The sequence below is a fragment of the Vipera berus genome (genome assembly GCF_964194415.1).
Source record: "Vipera berus genome assembly, chromosome: 1".
NCBI lineage: Eukaryota > Metazoa > Chordata > Lepidosauria > Squamata > Viperidae > Vipera > Vipera berus.
The window spans coordinates 77,317,684-77,333,710 of NC_138202.1; the positions used below are offsets into that span (position 1 = coordinate 77,317,684).

The 16,027-nt window shown below is 35.8% G+C and overlaps 1 protein-coding gene across 2 annotated transcripts in view; it reads left to right on the forward strand.

Annotated features, from left to right (window-relative positions):
• Positions 1-16,027, forward strand: part of PHF21A (PHD finger protein 21A) — a 147,472-nt gene that overhangs the window by 99,505 nt on the left and 31,940 nt on the right. Inside the window, exons 6-8 of one of the 2 annotated variants that reach the window (XM_081329270.1) lie at positions 8,116-8,298; positions 13,466-13,717; positions 14,901-14,987. In XM_081329270.1, the coding sequence (XP_081185396.1) occupies positions 8,116-8,298; positions 13,466-13,717; positions 14,901-14,987 (522 nt within the window). Of the gene's footprint in view, positions 1-8,115; positions 8,299-13,465; positions 13,718-14,897; positions 14,988-16,027 lie in introns of both variants that reach the window. The other variant, XM_081329269.1, reaches the window with a different exon arrangement.

The following is a 16,027-nucleotide window of genomic DNA, read 5'->3' on the forward strand; positions in this document are numbered from 1 at the left end:
CAATATGCCAAGTATACTTTTATTTTTTATTTTTGTTTATATGTATTGAGGTTTTACAGAAAGGTAGGTAGGAGAAGATTCCCTTAAATCTTTCCTAAACTGACTGCATATGCTATTAAATTATAGAATTGTGGTCAGCCTATGTTTAAATGTTCAGTATTGAAGTGAATTTTTGTTATATTTCCCATTCTTGCAAACTCCGTACAGCCTTATCAGAAACGGGCAGTTGGTGCTGTTGGTATGAAAAGCACAAGGGGATTCTCATGTAGAAGGTTAATGGAGTGTAATTATAAAGAAAAATGGACTGTACACACATTCTATCTCACTATACCTGCTATGAGAGTATCAAGCACTTGATCTTTTTAAAGCCCTAGTGCAGAGGTTCCGCAGTCTATAATTGTCACAGTCAAACTGTCAAACAATTGTTCTGTGAACTATTCATGGACTTGATAGGAAAGTTTGCATTCTGCTATGTAGCATTTATTTTTACAATAGTACGTGAAGTAAAGTTCTTATATTTGTTATTACATATTATATTACTTTTAAAACATTTTTTTTACAAATTTTATTGATTTTCTAATACTACATTCACATATTTGAAAAGCAATGTGGTGGCTGGGTAGTAGTAATTCAATTTCATACAGATATCATTAGTACAGATTTCAAATTGCTACCATAAACATTTCCTCTCTTTTTCCCTTCATATATACTGTCTATTTGTAGATTTAAAGACAGGTTTTATCCTATCAATCACATAGAAAATAACTTGCTTACATATATCCATAGTTTTTAGTTTACACATATTCTAATTGTTTTAACATACCATCTTTTAGACAATCAATAACCTAATAGATTTTTCAATTATAATTTCCACTAACATTTAGATTTAACGTTTGATATTTATTATTCCCAAGATTTTTAGTATACTCCCAATTCATCTATCACCATTCCTCACAAAATCTAATATTCAAAATACACATCCCGTTTACTTAACTTTTCACCCTCTATGTCAACAAATTATGGATACAATATGATATCCTTCCTTCTTGCTAATTTTCAGTTTTTTAAGTAGTATTCAAAATTTCTTTTTATTTCAACATTTAATACTTCCCCTCTTCCTCTTTATATCTGCTATCTCTTAAACTGATAAGTTTCGTTTTTAACATTCCATATAGACCTATTTATTACTTTCAACGATGTTTTTAGCTTGTCTACATTATTCACCTTTACATGACCTTTATGCACAAATCAATATTCAAATTAGCTATTAGTATTTATACTGCTAAATTTTAATGACCAATTTTTTTATCTCAGTTCATAACAATGTTTTGTGTTCAACATACACATCTTATCTATTTAAGTACATTCTGTTTCCATTCTTCTTGAGTCTTATTCTAGCTTTTTTCCTTTGCCAAATCATCTTCCATGTCCTTGTTTTTGGGTCATCGAACCAATCTCCTTGTAATATCATGTATATTAATTGATATTGGCAAAACCATCTGGTCACCATTTTTTTTAGAGGACTTGGAGGTATAGTGGGTTGTCTCTTTATTTTCCCAAATTGACATGGTTGTTCTGAATTGTGTTCTCATCCAACTGTTCTTTTTCTAGATCCTCTAGTTCCTTCTGAGTTGTATAAGAAACCTTTTCCTTTTTCCAGGTGGTCTATGTCTTTTCTGGATTTTCAAATATCAATATTTGTTGAATAGTAGATTCTTCTGTCATCTTATTTGAATTTTTTCATTTTTTCTATTGTATTTTGTATAGATGATTCTTTAGTTGTGGTCAAAGTTTGTGCTTTCATATCTGGGCTGTCTTCTTGTTCCTTCACATAGCCTCTTAGTATTTCATTGGTTGTGGTAAGAATTTGGATTAGTGTTTTCAACATAGTGAGAGTTGTTGATCTTCATCCATAAATAAATTTTGTTTCTTGTCTTCTTCCATATTGGTATTTTAATCTAAAGGCTTTACACTTAGAAAATCCAAAAGAGAATTTTTTTTTCTAGGTAGGGAACACAAAGCCTTTCACAGCTGCAGATGAGCCATAATGGCCGATCCTTTCATCTGCCGGTTTGGAAGGATCGCCAGGTCTAACGGGAGAGTTGCGGCTCTCCCGCGATCCAGCAAGCGCCCCTCCTTGCTGGTCGCCTCTTTGGGACAACTTCCAGCCCTTTTCAGGGCCCCCCAGCAATGCGAAACTGGACAGGGGAGAGAGAGCAAGTCTCCCAGCCGTCCATAGCAGCTGCGTGGCAAACCGGAAGCCCAAGACATTTTCTTTATACGATCAATGTTGGCATTCAGAGACATTTTGCTTCATCAGATGTTAAATGAAATCAGTACTTCCTCTTCAAAACTGTTATTACAACAGTTCTAACTGAGAAGAAACCCATTCATTCTTCCAAGACATGGTGTTCTTGACCCTGTAGATTAGGCATTAGTGGAAACAGTAAAGTGGCAACAGTGTCACTCCTCAGGAGCTAAAGTGAAGGTTCCTCTCCCCCCACCCAATGAATATCACTAAACAGAATGTAATGTTTAATCATAAGACTAGCAGCCTTTGAGAATCAAAGCAATTTTCAAATTAGTATTCCACTATAGATTATTTATTCTCTTTGTTTTTCTATAAAGGATAGAAGAGTGCTACCTACTTTAACTAAACTCTATAATTTAGGAATGGTTTATTTATTAGAGTTATTTATTCAGTCTTGTTTAGTGCTGTAGGCCTACCTGCAAAATGTCTCTGTTGACTAAAAGCGGGCAGAATAGCATAAAAAAATAATAATATGTTAAGTCCTTCAAAATAAAATATATAAATGAAAACAGTCATTAAGTGCCTAATACTGTGGGATGAGCAGTTCTGTAAACATATGAATAAATTCAGGATAGCTCTTCTATATTCCTTAGCTATTGTGCCCAATTACTAATTTCCTTAGGGTGTAATTATTATTCTTTGATCATTATAAATCATGGCTGTGTCACCTGACTGAAATATATTTTCCGTACCCAGAGCCAAACCATAATTACACAAAGGTTCTAGATTTAAGAGAGGTCTGAATGACCCTAAATGGAGTGGAATAAGTAGATGGCAGGATGTTATAGATAGATGTTGTGGTGATGCTTCAGCTGGGGAAAAAAATGATTGAAAGTGGAAATGCTGACCAAAACAGAAAATGATGTGATTTATAATATGTCAAAGACATATTGGAGGAAATGAATCCTCAATAGTTGGGTAAATTAAAAAATGAACTGGTGCTCCTGGCAAAATATTAGATACATATTTACAAAGAGTGTAGTTCTCCTTTATTTATTTTGATTTGTATGACTGTTTTTTTCATTGACATGATTCTGGGTGCCTAACAATAGAAAAATACAACCTAAATAGCGTAACAACAAATATATAAACAGCAACTTGGATAAAACTAGAAACAGATCAGATCAGATCACATAGATAAGATCTCCTGTGGAGGTTATTAGCAGCATCAGGTTTCTGGGTTGAGAAGCTAAGAAGTAGACTAGCTTGGTCACTCAACAGTGAGACACTGGTGAAGCGGGCATAGCACTGCCTGTATTTTCTGCACTGCATGAGAAAAGTACATCTTCCTTCCCCTGCCCTTAGCACTTTCTACAGAGGGGACGATCAAGAGTTCTAAGATGGCGGCGCCTGGATTGGCTGCGGCTGCATTGGCTCTCGAAGGTGAAAAGTTTTGGAAGGGATATAGGCCACATGATCAGGAAGGTTTTAATGTGTTTGAGCAACGTGATGGAACTAAGGTAACATACGACATATGACTGACAATCTTTGCTGGCATGGCGAGTTTCTAGCTGTTTCGGAACCGTTGGTAAGACCGTTAAAAGTTGTTGGCGCTGTTTGAAATTGTTCTGCCAGCAGCAAGATCTGACTGCTGGCCCAGCAACAGATTCTATTGCATATAAGGGCTGTTTCCAAAGGAGGCCAAGGAGGAGAGGTCCCGGGGCTTATGGAGCAAAAGGATGAAGCTGTCGGCAGGTTCCAGGGCCGAAAAGGAGCGAGGCCCCTTTAAGGAAAAGGTGGAAAAGACAGGATCAGAAAAAGGAAAGGAGGCAAGGTTGTCATGCAGGAATATAAGCTAATTTGATGGCTGATCCACCTGGAGCTCCATTTCCATCTGTCCTGTTTGCCATTGTTCACTCCCTAGAGACTAAAATGGAAGATCTGTAACTTGAGCTGGCCGTGAATAAGGAGTGTATGTTGGAGGTGGTGGCCCTTTGAGAGTTGTATGCAACAAAATTTCATTTTGATGTATGCCAATTGGTGTACATTCAAAGTGACAATAAAGTTGTTGTTGTTATTATCCTGTCATATTGCATTACTCTCTGGTTTGGAAGCATTACTGCTTCAGACAGAAAGGCGGTACAAATAGTGGTGAGGATGCTAGAAAAGATTATTGGCAGTTCACTTCATTCCAGGACATAGGATATAAGCAATGCTTGAGCAAGGTCCACAGGATTGTCTGGGATGCTACACATCCTCTTCATGACCTGTTTTCCTTGTTACCTTCTGGGAGGAGGCTTCGTGGTATCTGAAGCAGAACATCCAGATTCAGTCAGTTTTGTTCCATATAGCATCAACCTTGTGAACTCTCAACTTTCCACTGTTCAAAATGGAGGGTGATTAATATTTGTGTGTGTGTGTGTTACGTATGTGTATGGGTAGATATATACTTTCTTTTGAGAGCAGGCAGGCAACAGAATTTCATTTTTAATGTGGGCCACTTGTGTTCATAGTAAAAAATGACAACAAAAGTTACCTTACCGTACCATCTTATTTTAATCAGAACCCGAGATTGTAAATACATCCTCCCCAAAAGGCAAAATAGGATGTACGTTAGCATTAGAAACATGTAACAGATTCAGTCAAATGCTTAGGTAAATAGAATTATTTTATTAAGAGTAATGATGCCAAAAAGATTGGATGGAATATCCAAGTTTCTTTCTATATAGTTATAGGAATTAAGTTTGACTTGAAGAATTTTTTTACTGAAATATTAAAGCAGTTTGTGCATTTCTGCTCGAATTTATGAATTTATGAATTTATGAATTATGAATCTCATTTTTGACCTGTGTTGCAGCCTGTTTCATAGGACATTTGTACCAGCTGAACAATATGCTTGCATTGAATTATTTGTGTTTTTATTTTAGATTTTTCTATCCTACTCCAGCCGTAACAGCTTATATTGAATATAAAACCAATTAAAACATCTAGTGTACAAACCTTACATCAAAAGAGTAGCAATAACATTTGCCAAACAATTAAAATAAAAGTTAAAGGTGGCATAATAAAATCAGGGGAAGGCTCTCAGTTCTGCCTTTGCTAACTTCTGTATATTAACAAGGAGGGAGCCAATCTTATCTCTGCCAGGAAAGTTGTTCCACAGTGTTAACCCTGCCACTGAAGCACAATGCCTTCTGGTTTCAGTTCCTCAGACCTCCAAATTATGTGGGATTAATAAATTTTCAATTTGGTCTGATTTGTTGGGCCAGTCCTAATTGGAGTAGACAATCCTGCAGATACCTAGTTGGACTGTATAGTGCTGCAGACAATTATTTTATAGTATTCCCGTGGTGCTTTTTTCTGGCATTAATTATATGGCTGAAATAGGAAATGAATGTAAGCAGTATCACTTTTAAAAATACGGTTTCAGAAATTCAAATAATTATAAGAACTTTTAGTTTCCCTGAATAAAAAGTTCAGATAGTTAAAATTTCTACTGACCATCAATAAGGTGTTTGTGTGTGTGTGTGTGTGTGTGTGTGTGTGTATCTAAATAGCAATAACACTTAGACTTATATACCACTTCATAATGCTTTACAGTAAGTGGTTTACAGAGTTGCCCCCAACAATCTGGGTCCTCATTTTACCAATCTCAGAAGGATGGAAGGGAGAATTAACCTTCAGCTGGTCAGGATCGAACTTGTGGCAGTGGGCAGAGATAGCCTACAATACTGGATTCTTACCACTGCACCACCATGCTCATTATACGTATATACATATACAGTATTTCTTGGATTATAGACTTGTTGCCTGATTACATTAATTTTATGAACTAATTAAAATAAACTCAACTTTTGCCTTTGTATATCTGGTCTTTCATAAATGGATGGGAGTAGAAAGTGTATTTTGCCGAAGTTTTTTTATCTTCCACAGAAGACAAAAAGAGCAATGCAGACCAACTTCTTTTTTCTCACACATTGTAGGTAAAGCCTTCTTTAAAAAATTACAGAAATTACAGAAAATTACAGAAATTTCATTCCTATTTTTATCCACAAGTTTCTTGAGGAAGAAGACCAGAAAGAATTGTAAAATTGAAACAGCATACTTGACTTTTGTTCTTCCTAATTTCTCTTCTGATTGATTTATTATTTTTATTGCAACCTAGCTTGGGCCTAGCATCTCTTGAATACTGTTCTCTAGCCAGATAAAATAGCATATATTCTTCTGTGAATAATTACAGTAATAGTTTGGCAGGTATAATTGGCTTCCGTTCTGTTATTTTTCCTTATGGTGTTCTGCTTCCTGCAAATGATCCTTCTGTTCCTTCCCATACTTGCTGACACATCATTTTGTACTTCTGAAAGAAACAGTAAATAATACATCAGCATTTGAATGCCTAAATAAAGAATATGGAACCTCATTGTCCTGATCTCTGGGCAAATACATTTAGAACTTGATTCGATAAAAATAAATGACAGGCTCTAAAAATTACCACATATCTATTGGCTTATAAGAATTACTGTAAGATATAGTAATTAAACAAAGTATTACCATCTGATAAAAATAATGTTTTTGTGAAATGAATTATAGAACTATAATTTCTTTCAGAATCCCACAAATGACCTACATAGGCATGTATGGTGAAGGGGCTAACAAAACAAATCAGGGGGAATTTTAATGATATATATTTTTATATTCTTCAGGCTTAAAAAGGACAGAAATAATTGAACACCAGAAAATTTGATGCAGTTTAAAACATGCACTAATTCTATGAATGTGAAAAAGGCTTGGTGGAATAAAGATCAGGAACATCATGAATAGTTTGGATTACAGCAGACATGTCAAACACAAGGCCCGGGGGCCGGATCCGGCCCGCGAAGTGGTTTCACGCGGCCCACGAAGCCATCCTGGAAACAGTGAGGGAACGGCCCCCGCTGCCTTGGCCCTGGCCCAGAGACCCTCCTCCTGCCAGAGACCTTCAGATCTGTCCCACTCCTGCCCAGGCCCCCATAGGCACCCTTGATGCCAACGATGTAGAGCTGGCCACGCACACCCAGTAGGCCATACACACTCTAGCCACACCCACCCAGTAGGCCACGCCCACCCAGTAGGCCACACCCACCCAGTAGGCCACACCCACCCGGCCCCCTGAGGGCAACCGCCATACTGATGCGGCCCTCAATGAAATTGAGTTTGACACCCCTGGATTACAGGATTGAAGGTCACCCAAATTGGGGAAGAACATTCTGTTATATTAGCAATACATAAAGCTCCCATATGCAGGAATTAGATATTATAATAACCCAGGACTGTTGTTGCTTATAACACTTTACTGATTTGTTATAAAAGTTTGTGAAAGATTTGAATGATGAGTGCCCTCATTTTGCCGCACACTTTTGTGTGAGCTGTGAAAGAGCAATAGTTCCTGGGGGAGGGGTGTCTTCATTTAATTGCCCACAACTTCTGATTTTAGTGATATGTTATCCTTGCTTAAATTTGCTGGTTTGACAGTGTTAGCAGTTGGCAAAAATAATTTGCTTTCCTTATTTTATTTTTATTTAGTATGAAATTTATTTAATCAAATATTGTATAGCTTATAGTGAGTTTAACAAACAGCAACAAAAATAAACAATGGTAATACAATCAGAAATAAATACACATACACCTATGTAATAGTAATTAAAATGAACTAGAACTTAAAACTCATTATTAATAACAAAATTCATATTTTGTTAATACAAAACTGACCTTTTAATATAGAACCTTAAAACAAAGTTCACCTTTTTGAAAAAAAAATCTTGCAATGCATTTTACTGTAATGAAAAAAGAATATGATACTATTTTTATTTGTATTCTCTTGCTAGAAAAGAGTAGTTGAACAACTCCGAAAAAATTTAATGGTAAAGCAGGAACAGACGGATAGTAAGTTTCAAATACAGCCATTGGCACAGACAGAAAATAAAATACAAACATCACAGCCTCTACAGCAGCAGCAGCAGCCACAGCAGCAGACCACTGCACCCTCTCCAAACCTGCTTGGATCACAGGTAAATAAGTTTGAATAAGTTACTGTAATTTTGAAAAGTTATTTCTTAGGCTGAAGTTCATCACTGTATAAAGAAAAGTACATAAAATTAATGTTAGTCTAGTAACGACTAGCAAACATTTAATAGAAAATCTGAATAGGAGTGAGTGAATGTTTATAGGGTGAGGTAATGCTTTCAGAAATCTTTAAGTAAAAACAAAGGTACTCATCTTCTGTTTTTGCCATTTTCCTCTCTACACTTGATTAATGCTTATCTTGTTTCTGTTTGGTCTTATTATAGATGACATCCAAGGATTTTGAATTATTTAGAGACCTTTGATCAGTTCATGTTATTTATTTCAGTGAATGGCAATTAAAATACGGAAATAATGTGTAATAATGTATAATTTCTGTAAACAGTTATATAAGCAGAATAATATTATGATATCAACTTATAATCAGCCATAAATTTTCTAATAAATCTAAAATATATAAACTAAAGCAGTTACCCATTCAATCTTACAACTGCTGTTGCAAAACATAACCTCTGCATGAAAAAACTCCTTGTAGCTATTGGTCAGGAGAAACTCTAATGTTTATAGGTTAAATCGGGTCCCCAAACCCCGGTCCGTGGACCGGTACTGGGCCACAGCATGCCAGCAATCGGTCTGCACAAACAAGTAAAGTCCCATCTGCAGGATGCAGACAGCACACAAAACCACACCTCCTCCAGTCGGCAGAAAAATCTCTCTGCATGTAACCGGTCCCTAGTGCCCAAAAGGTTGGGGACCTCTGGGTTAAATGATGTTAATTACCATATATAAATGGCGGAGAAACATTTTCTCCAAAAGTTACTATAAATAACATAGTGGAAAGCAGTTTCTTCTGTCTTGCCCAATAAAAGATATTGTGTCTAAATAGTGGTGATAATGTAATAATTCTGACCTTTAAGTTCATTTTTAATAAAATGATGACACATTTCATACTATCTAACTTCTCAAATTTATGATTACATTTTCTCATTGCATGCTCTGACACTGATTTTATGTAGGCAATAAAGACAAGTGTTTTCTTCTCTTGAAATTCAGTTTTGGACTAATATCTAACATTTATTACAATAAGACTAGGACAAATTTTACGAATGAATTCTAGTCAATTTGGTGAAGGTTTGTGAACTAGATAAAGTAAATTAAGATTTTTTTTATAAAGGAACACTTTGGCAATTTATTGTGTGGTAAAGGTTGAGAAGAATATGTCATCAAGAAGTATATGCATTATTTCAAGTATATATACTATAGCTTGAGACCAAAGAACTTGGTAAAAATTGTACATTATAGCTATGAGTTAATATTCTCTGTTCTTACCAGAATAACATAAGAATTTAGAATACTGAAGACAATGCTTGACTAAAAATTATTTTACTCTCTAAATAGACATAGTAAAGAGCAATAAATTAAATCTCAAAGGAGTTGCAATTTTGTTCTGAATGGCTCTGATGTATTGCAAGTAGTAGTAAACAGAGCAAGGGAGTAGAGCTGCAAATATCAGTACCCCTTTATGTAATGGATTTAGGACAACTTGCAACCACTGCCTTGTCACTGTTAACTCACTGCCATCGCCTCACCCCGGCCATGGAACAGCTCACCATGGGAGAATGCAGGAGGTGAGGAGAACTTACACCTCCTTCTCCTCCTCCTCAGCTGAGACTGGGGGAAAAATCGGGGAGGATGAAGCAGGGAGGGGAAGAGGGGCTTCCCCCCAACCAGAAAAAAGATCACTTGGGAGAGAGTCACACACTTTTCGTTGCACATGAGGTTTTTTTCCAGAGACTAAAGGGGTATTGGGGGCTGTAAGTCAGATCAAGGAGACAGAGAGAGAGGGGGGGGAGGAAGAGAAGGAGGAGATTCTCCTCACCTCCGGCATTCTCCCGCTGTGAGTTGCCCATGGTGAGCCGGCTGGGGTGACCCAGCGGCAACCTTGCTGTGGCGAGTTGTCCCGTTCAGTTATGTAACTTACTTGACTTATCCTGCTACTTATAATAAAGGATCATTTGCATATGGATCGTCCCTGTTTCAGACTCTGCTATCTGGAGAATTATCATTGTCATTAGTAAACCAGAAAGGTGGTTCTTGACTATTGGCCAACTGAAGTATAAGAAAAAATAAAATATTTTTTTTATTCATATCCCGCTTTTATTATTTTTATAAATAACTCAAGGCAGCGAACATATCCAACACACCTTCCTTCTTCCATTTTCCCCACAACAACCACCTTGTGAAGTGGGCTGGGCCGAAAGAGAATGACTGGCCCAAAGTCCCCCCAATTGGCTTTCATGGCTAAGGCAGGACGTGAACTTACAGTAATTATTCCTTTGGTAACAGCATATCAATGTCCCATTAAATTACTGGAAAAAAATTAATCAAATTATATGTACACTGATGGTAAACCAAGAAAAAAAATTATTTAATTCACAAACTTTAATTCTAAAAGTCCTTTACTATGAAGTAGGTATTTTATTGGTTAGACCAACTTCAGGTTTGAAATTTTAATTGCAGGTTTGTCTGATGCTCTTCTGACAGTTTTGATTAATGTGCTATTGAAAGTAATTAACATTAAGTAAAATAGGGCAACATAAATACTATAGAAATGTTATTAAGTTCATTTTGAATAATCTTACATAATTTATATTAGCTGGTATTAAAAAACTGTTGACTATTAAAAGAATACAATTCTACAATTCTGTTTTATAGTTTAACTTTCAGATAATATGCTGCTTAAACAAGATGATATTTAAAACTAAAGAGCCCTCTAGTGAAATTGCCTTAAAATTGCTACATTTTTTTTCTTTTATTATTCAGTTGCAGAACTTCTTTAAAAGCATTAAACTTATAATCTATTTGTTTAATAAGAGAAAAATTAAATTAATCAAAATCCAAAAAATGAAATCATTATCTGAATTGCATATGGACTTAATTCTGATACATTGCAGTATTTCTTAAATTATTCTTAAAACTTTCAAGTCTAATTATTTGGAAGAATTAAATCAGTTCTTTCACAACGTTATGAAGCTACTTTGTATGGCGTAGCCTTAGCAAAGAATTTTAAGACGTGCAGAATTATTAAAAGGAGCTAGAAGGAAACACCAGCACTAAAAAATTATAGTATTTGTAAAATTCTTAATTGTAGTACTGTGACCATACTGAAAATTCATAGTTTGCAGCTGTTAAAATGTTAAAGAGTTCATTCATAATCTGAAATAATTGCTAGCAAAACCTTGCCTAGTAAATACCAATAGCATTTTCTTTTTCAGATTCTTGGAAGGCATATGATGCCTTACATTTGGAAATGACTCTCTATGGTCCACCTATAATTAATGTTGTGATGTAGCTAATTAAGAACATAATTAAAATTATACAAATCAGATTAAACATATTAAGTAGAATCTGGTACATCTGATAATGAATACTATATCAAAAAGTGTGTACCTGTTTTAGAGAAAAAAACAAAATTTCAACATCGTGCAAAATCATGGGTTTCTATGCATGCATAGGTCTTGGAAGGTCCCAGTTCTAGTTCATTGTAGCATAACATATGAAGGGGTTAAAATAGAGTTCCTCCTAAAATCCACTATCACCTTTACAGTTTTAAGCATATTCAGCTCCAGATTGTTTTGGCTGCACCGCAGGGCCAGTTGTTCAACCTCCCATCTATGTGCAGACTCATCACCGTCTTGAATGAGGCCAGTGACTTTTGTACTGTCTGCAAACTTCAGGACTTTAACAGAGGGTATGCTTCCCTCTGATGAAATAATCCTATCCCACCTGAAAATGTAATACTACAGCAATAAATCTAATACCAGATACAGTACTTACTTAGAGACGTCTACTAAAATAAAATTACTTTGACAGTCAAAATTCCCATATGATATTTGCTGTTGCTTTTCAACTATCAATGACTGGGAGTTTCCAAAAACCGTATATGATAATAATCTTTTAATTTTGGGGAAATTCTTGTCTGGACTGAGTTTTACCTATTAACCTTCTTCTACTTGAAACAAAAATTGGTTCAAAACAAATACGGCTTTATGACATTCTATAGATACAGTGACATATCCATATACATATTCACACCTATATTTACTGCATTAAGTATGTAAGGTAGAGGTTTAGACAAAATTAGAAATTACATGTCATTAATACTTGGCTGGATTGTCCTAGGCACATCATACCCTGGAATAACTGGAAATGGGCAACGTTTTTATTTTTTTCAAGAATAGTCCAGAAAGTTCTAGGAATAGAGCAAGGCTGGCACAGCTCACCTCTCTCTTCCCTTTTCCTCATGGCCTAGGTGCTAGTTTGCCCAGGGATCTTCACAGCACAACTCCCTGCTACCATTTTATATTTGAGCACAGCATAAGTGAGTGGTCCATTCCACTTTTTTGCTCCTTTTCTCATAGCTTTTCTTCCCTGCAGCTGCTGTCATCCTATATGACCAGGCCACTTGTCCCTCACATGGCCTTCCCATTTCCTCCGTTCATTGCCACACTTGAATTGAAGAATGGGATACTCAACTGGCCCAGCTATTCACCCCTTTCTGGATGTTCTCTTCACCTTCCTTACCTTTATCTCTGCTTAGCTGCCACACACACTGATAGCTTTATTTTTTCCTTCTGTCTTTTTATTCTAGAGGCCCTATATCTGGAACACATATGTTCTGGGTCTATGTCTGGATAAAATATGTTATGTTCCAAACATGGACTACCCAGTTCTACCTGTTCCGTGTACAGGATAGCTTGTGCACCGAACATTCTGGATATTACTAATATAAATGGTTAAGAAGAGACATGCCTTTCCAGAAGTCAAGAGATATGGTAAGGACATATTCCAAGGAGCTGAAAGGCAAACATTGAAGGATGCAAACAAAAACTTGATTGCAGTTATGCATATTTCATCAACTGCGATCAAATCGTGACCTAGTATTTCTTTATGATTAATTGTCAAGTGTACATGAAATTTTCTATAAAGTATTAATAAATATGTTGGTTCCAGGAGAAGGATATCGGTGTTTAAATTTTCCACAGTTTCCCCATTGTGCTGTATTGCTTCTATTTTCTCACAGTTCTCAATAATAAATTTTTCTCAGTGGGTGGTACAGTCTTCTAGATAAAATGTATTTTCTGTTTCTCTTAGAAAACTGTAACTACAGCTTCTATGATCACCACTAAGACACTACCTCTTGTTCTGAAAGCAACAGCAACCATGCCTGCCTCTGTTGTGGGTCAGAGACCTACAATTGCCATGGTGACTGCCATCAACAGCAGCCAGAAAACTGTCCTTAGCACTGATGCACAGAACACGCCTGTCAATCTCCAGACAACAAATAAAGTCACTGGTCCAGGAACAGAGGCAGTACAAATAGTGGCAAAAAATACAGTCACGTTGGTAAGCAAGCTGGGTAGCTCAGCACTTGAACCATTTTTCATAATAAACATAATATGAAGTTCTGTATACTAGAGAATAGTGTATTGTTTATATACTTTGAGAATATATTTTATATTTTGATGCTTTGCTTAAATTAAAATTACACACTTATTTTAAAAATTTACAATTTTAATTAATTATTCCAATGGTGATTAATATTTTTGCAGTACTACAGAACTATTTATCCTTAACACATGTTCCAATAATAAGATGTTAAATTGTTTCTATATGATTCTTATTCTCCTTGCTGAAAGGACACAGATTCCTTAATCTTGATTGTAGAGGTTTATGCTTGGGGACTCTTTATTTGAATGGTATAACTTCTGACATAATTTACTTTTTCAGTTTTGTTGCTTGTGGGGGAAAAAACCTCACCAAGACTTGTTTAACTTCATTAAATATTACTGCCACTGGATCCATAAAATGGTATCTTGCACAGTGACTTCTTGCCAGCATTTTTTCACTCTAACAATTACAAGCACTGTTATGATCAAGGATCAGTTGACAAAATGTCAAACAATTGAACCCTATTAAAATGTAAACTTTAATTTTAAATGTGAAGTCAGCTATTTAAACAAATACAATTTGGATTAGAAATATAACAGTGATTATCAGTATACTGTTAAATATATGAGCCATCTGATGTTAACATTTGAGAATTAATCCAGAAATGCAGCTATAAGTAAATCTATTTAAGACCTTCGCATTCTAGTAATAAATTATTTCCTACGCGTTCCTGGAGAATAAAGAAAATAACTCATTGTGCAAAGCAGTGGTTTGGGCTACTTTGAATATGAATGCTTATGTTCTTAACATAATTAAGCTTCTTGTGAAATATCATTTGGATGAGTAACAAGACTGATAATATATTCTAATTATTATAGAGCAACTGCTAATGTGTAAAAATGCAAAAGGTTCAGATGACTGGTACACACTTACAGTAATATACGTTTACATATTTATGAGACAAGCAAAAGGGCTAGCTTTTTACTTCTTAAGAAAGGCAGTTTCACTCTTCAGAATCAGTTTGTGGTGGGAAGGCTGGCTGTCATTATGTAACTTTAAAATAATTCATCGTACCTATACTTTGCTTAAAGCTTCTTTAGCTTCATCACCACCTGAGCTCACTTGTGTTGTTTAGCAGGTTCAAGCTACAGCTCCTCAGCCTATCAAAGTGCCACAGTTCATCCCTCCTCCCAGACTTACTCCTCGTCCAAATTTCCTTCCACAGGTGAGTCTGTTCAGAATAGATAGCAGCTAACCAAATTGTGTCAAACTCAGTGAGAAACAACTTTGATTTGAGGTTTGAAAAAAGACAACATTAGATATTTCATACATTTATTAAGAATTAGGGCTGTCAAATCCATGTCACATGAATCTGAATGACCAGGAGTACCCGTTCATATTGTTGAATAACAGCAGTGAGTTAGCATTGTAGCTACAATCTATTGTTGACTTGGATTCTTGCAGTCCAGACATGGTTGCAGCAATAAATTCTGCTCAATGGGTTCTTTTTCAAATTAAAGCTCCACTTTTGCCATCTTGTGGGAGTGCTTTGTTCCAATTGTTTCTACATGCTTCATCAGGTCTGTCAAGAGAAGTATACTTCAGGCCTTGTCAGTTAGATGTCATCTGGTGGATCAGGAACTTTGCCTTTTCTGGCTCAAAACCTATCCTTCCCACCCAAGATCACATTGTCCCTAACCCTTCTGTCATTCAAAAAACCCTTAAGATCTGGCGGTTCTCCCAGGCTTGGAGGTCAGGAAGTTAATTGACACTGTGAATGTAATTAACTTTTTGTTGTTGGGATGTACCCAAGTGCTTCAGTTGCTTCTCTGTATTTATTATGTGCTTTTAATTTTGTTGCTTTTTGGTATACTACTGTAATGTATGCCAATAAAGTGTTCACCACCCAGTTGTTGCCACTGTGATGAGTTTGTAGTTTAATTTAGTGTAATTTGCTCTTACTGTTTTCTAGAAAGGATCAAATTTGTCATGGGAAGATTAGTTGAACAAATAACTTTCTGAAATAAGTTCTCTCCAAATATTAAAGGCAAATGTGCAAGGGGAGTATAGAAATCTAGGCAATCACTGGATTGCAGCAGAAAGCTAGAGTTTTCTTATTGTTTTGATGCAATGTAATGGTTGTCCTGAATTTTGCATTCCAGAACTGGTAGCCATATGTATAACATCTTATATGCAGTGCTTTGAATGTGTAATACTGTTTCTTTCAATAAATGATTCTTATACCTCAGTGAGGTTATATTTGTC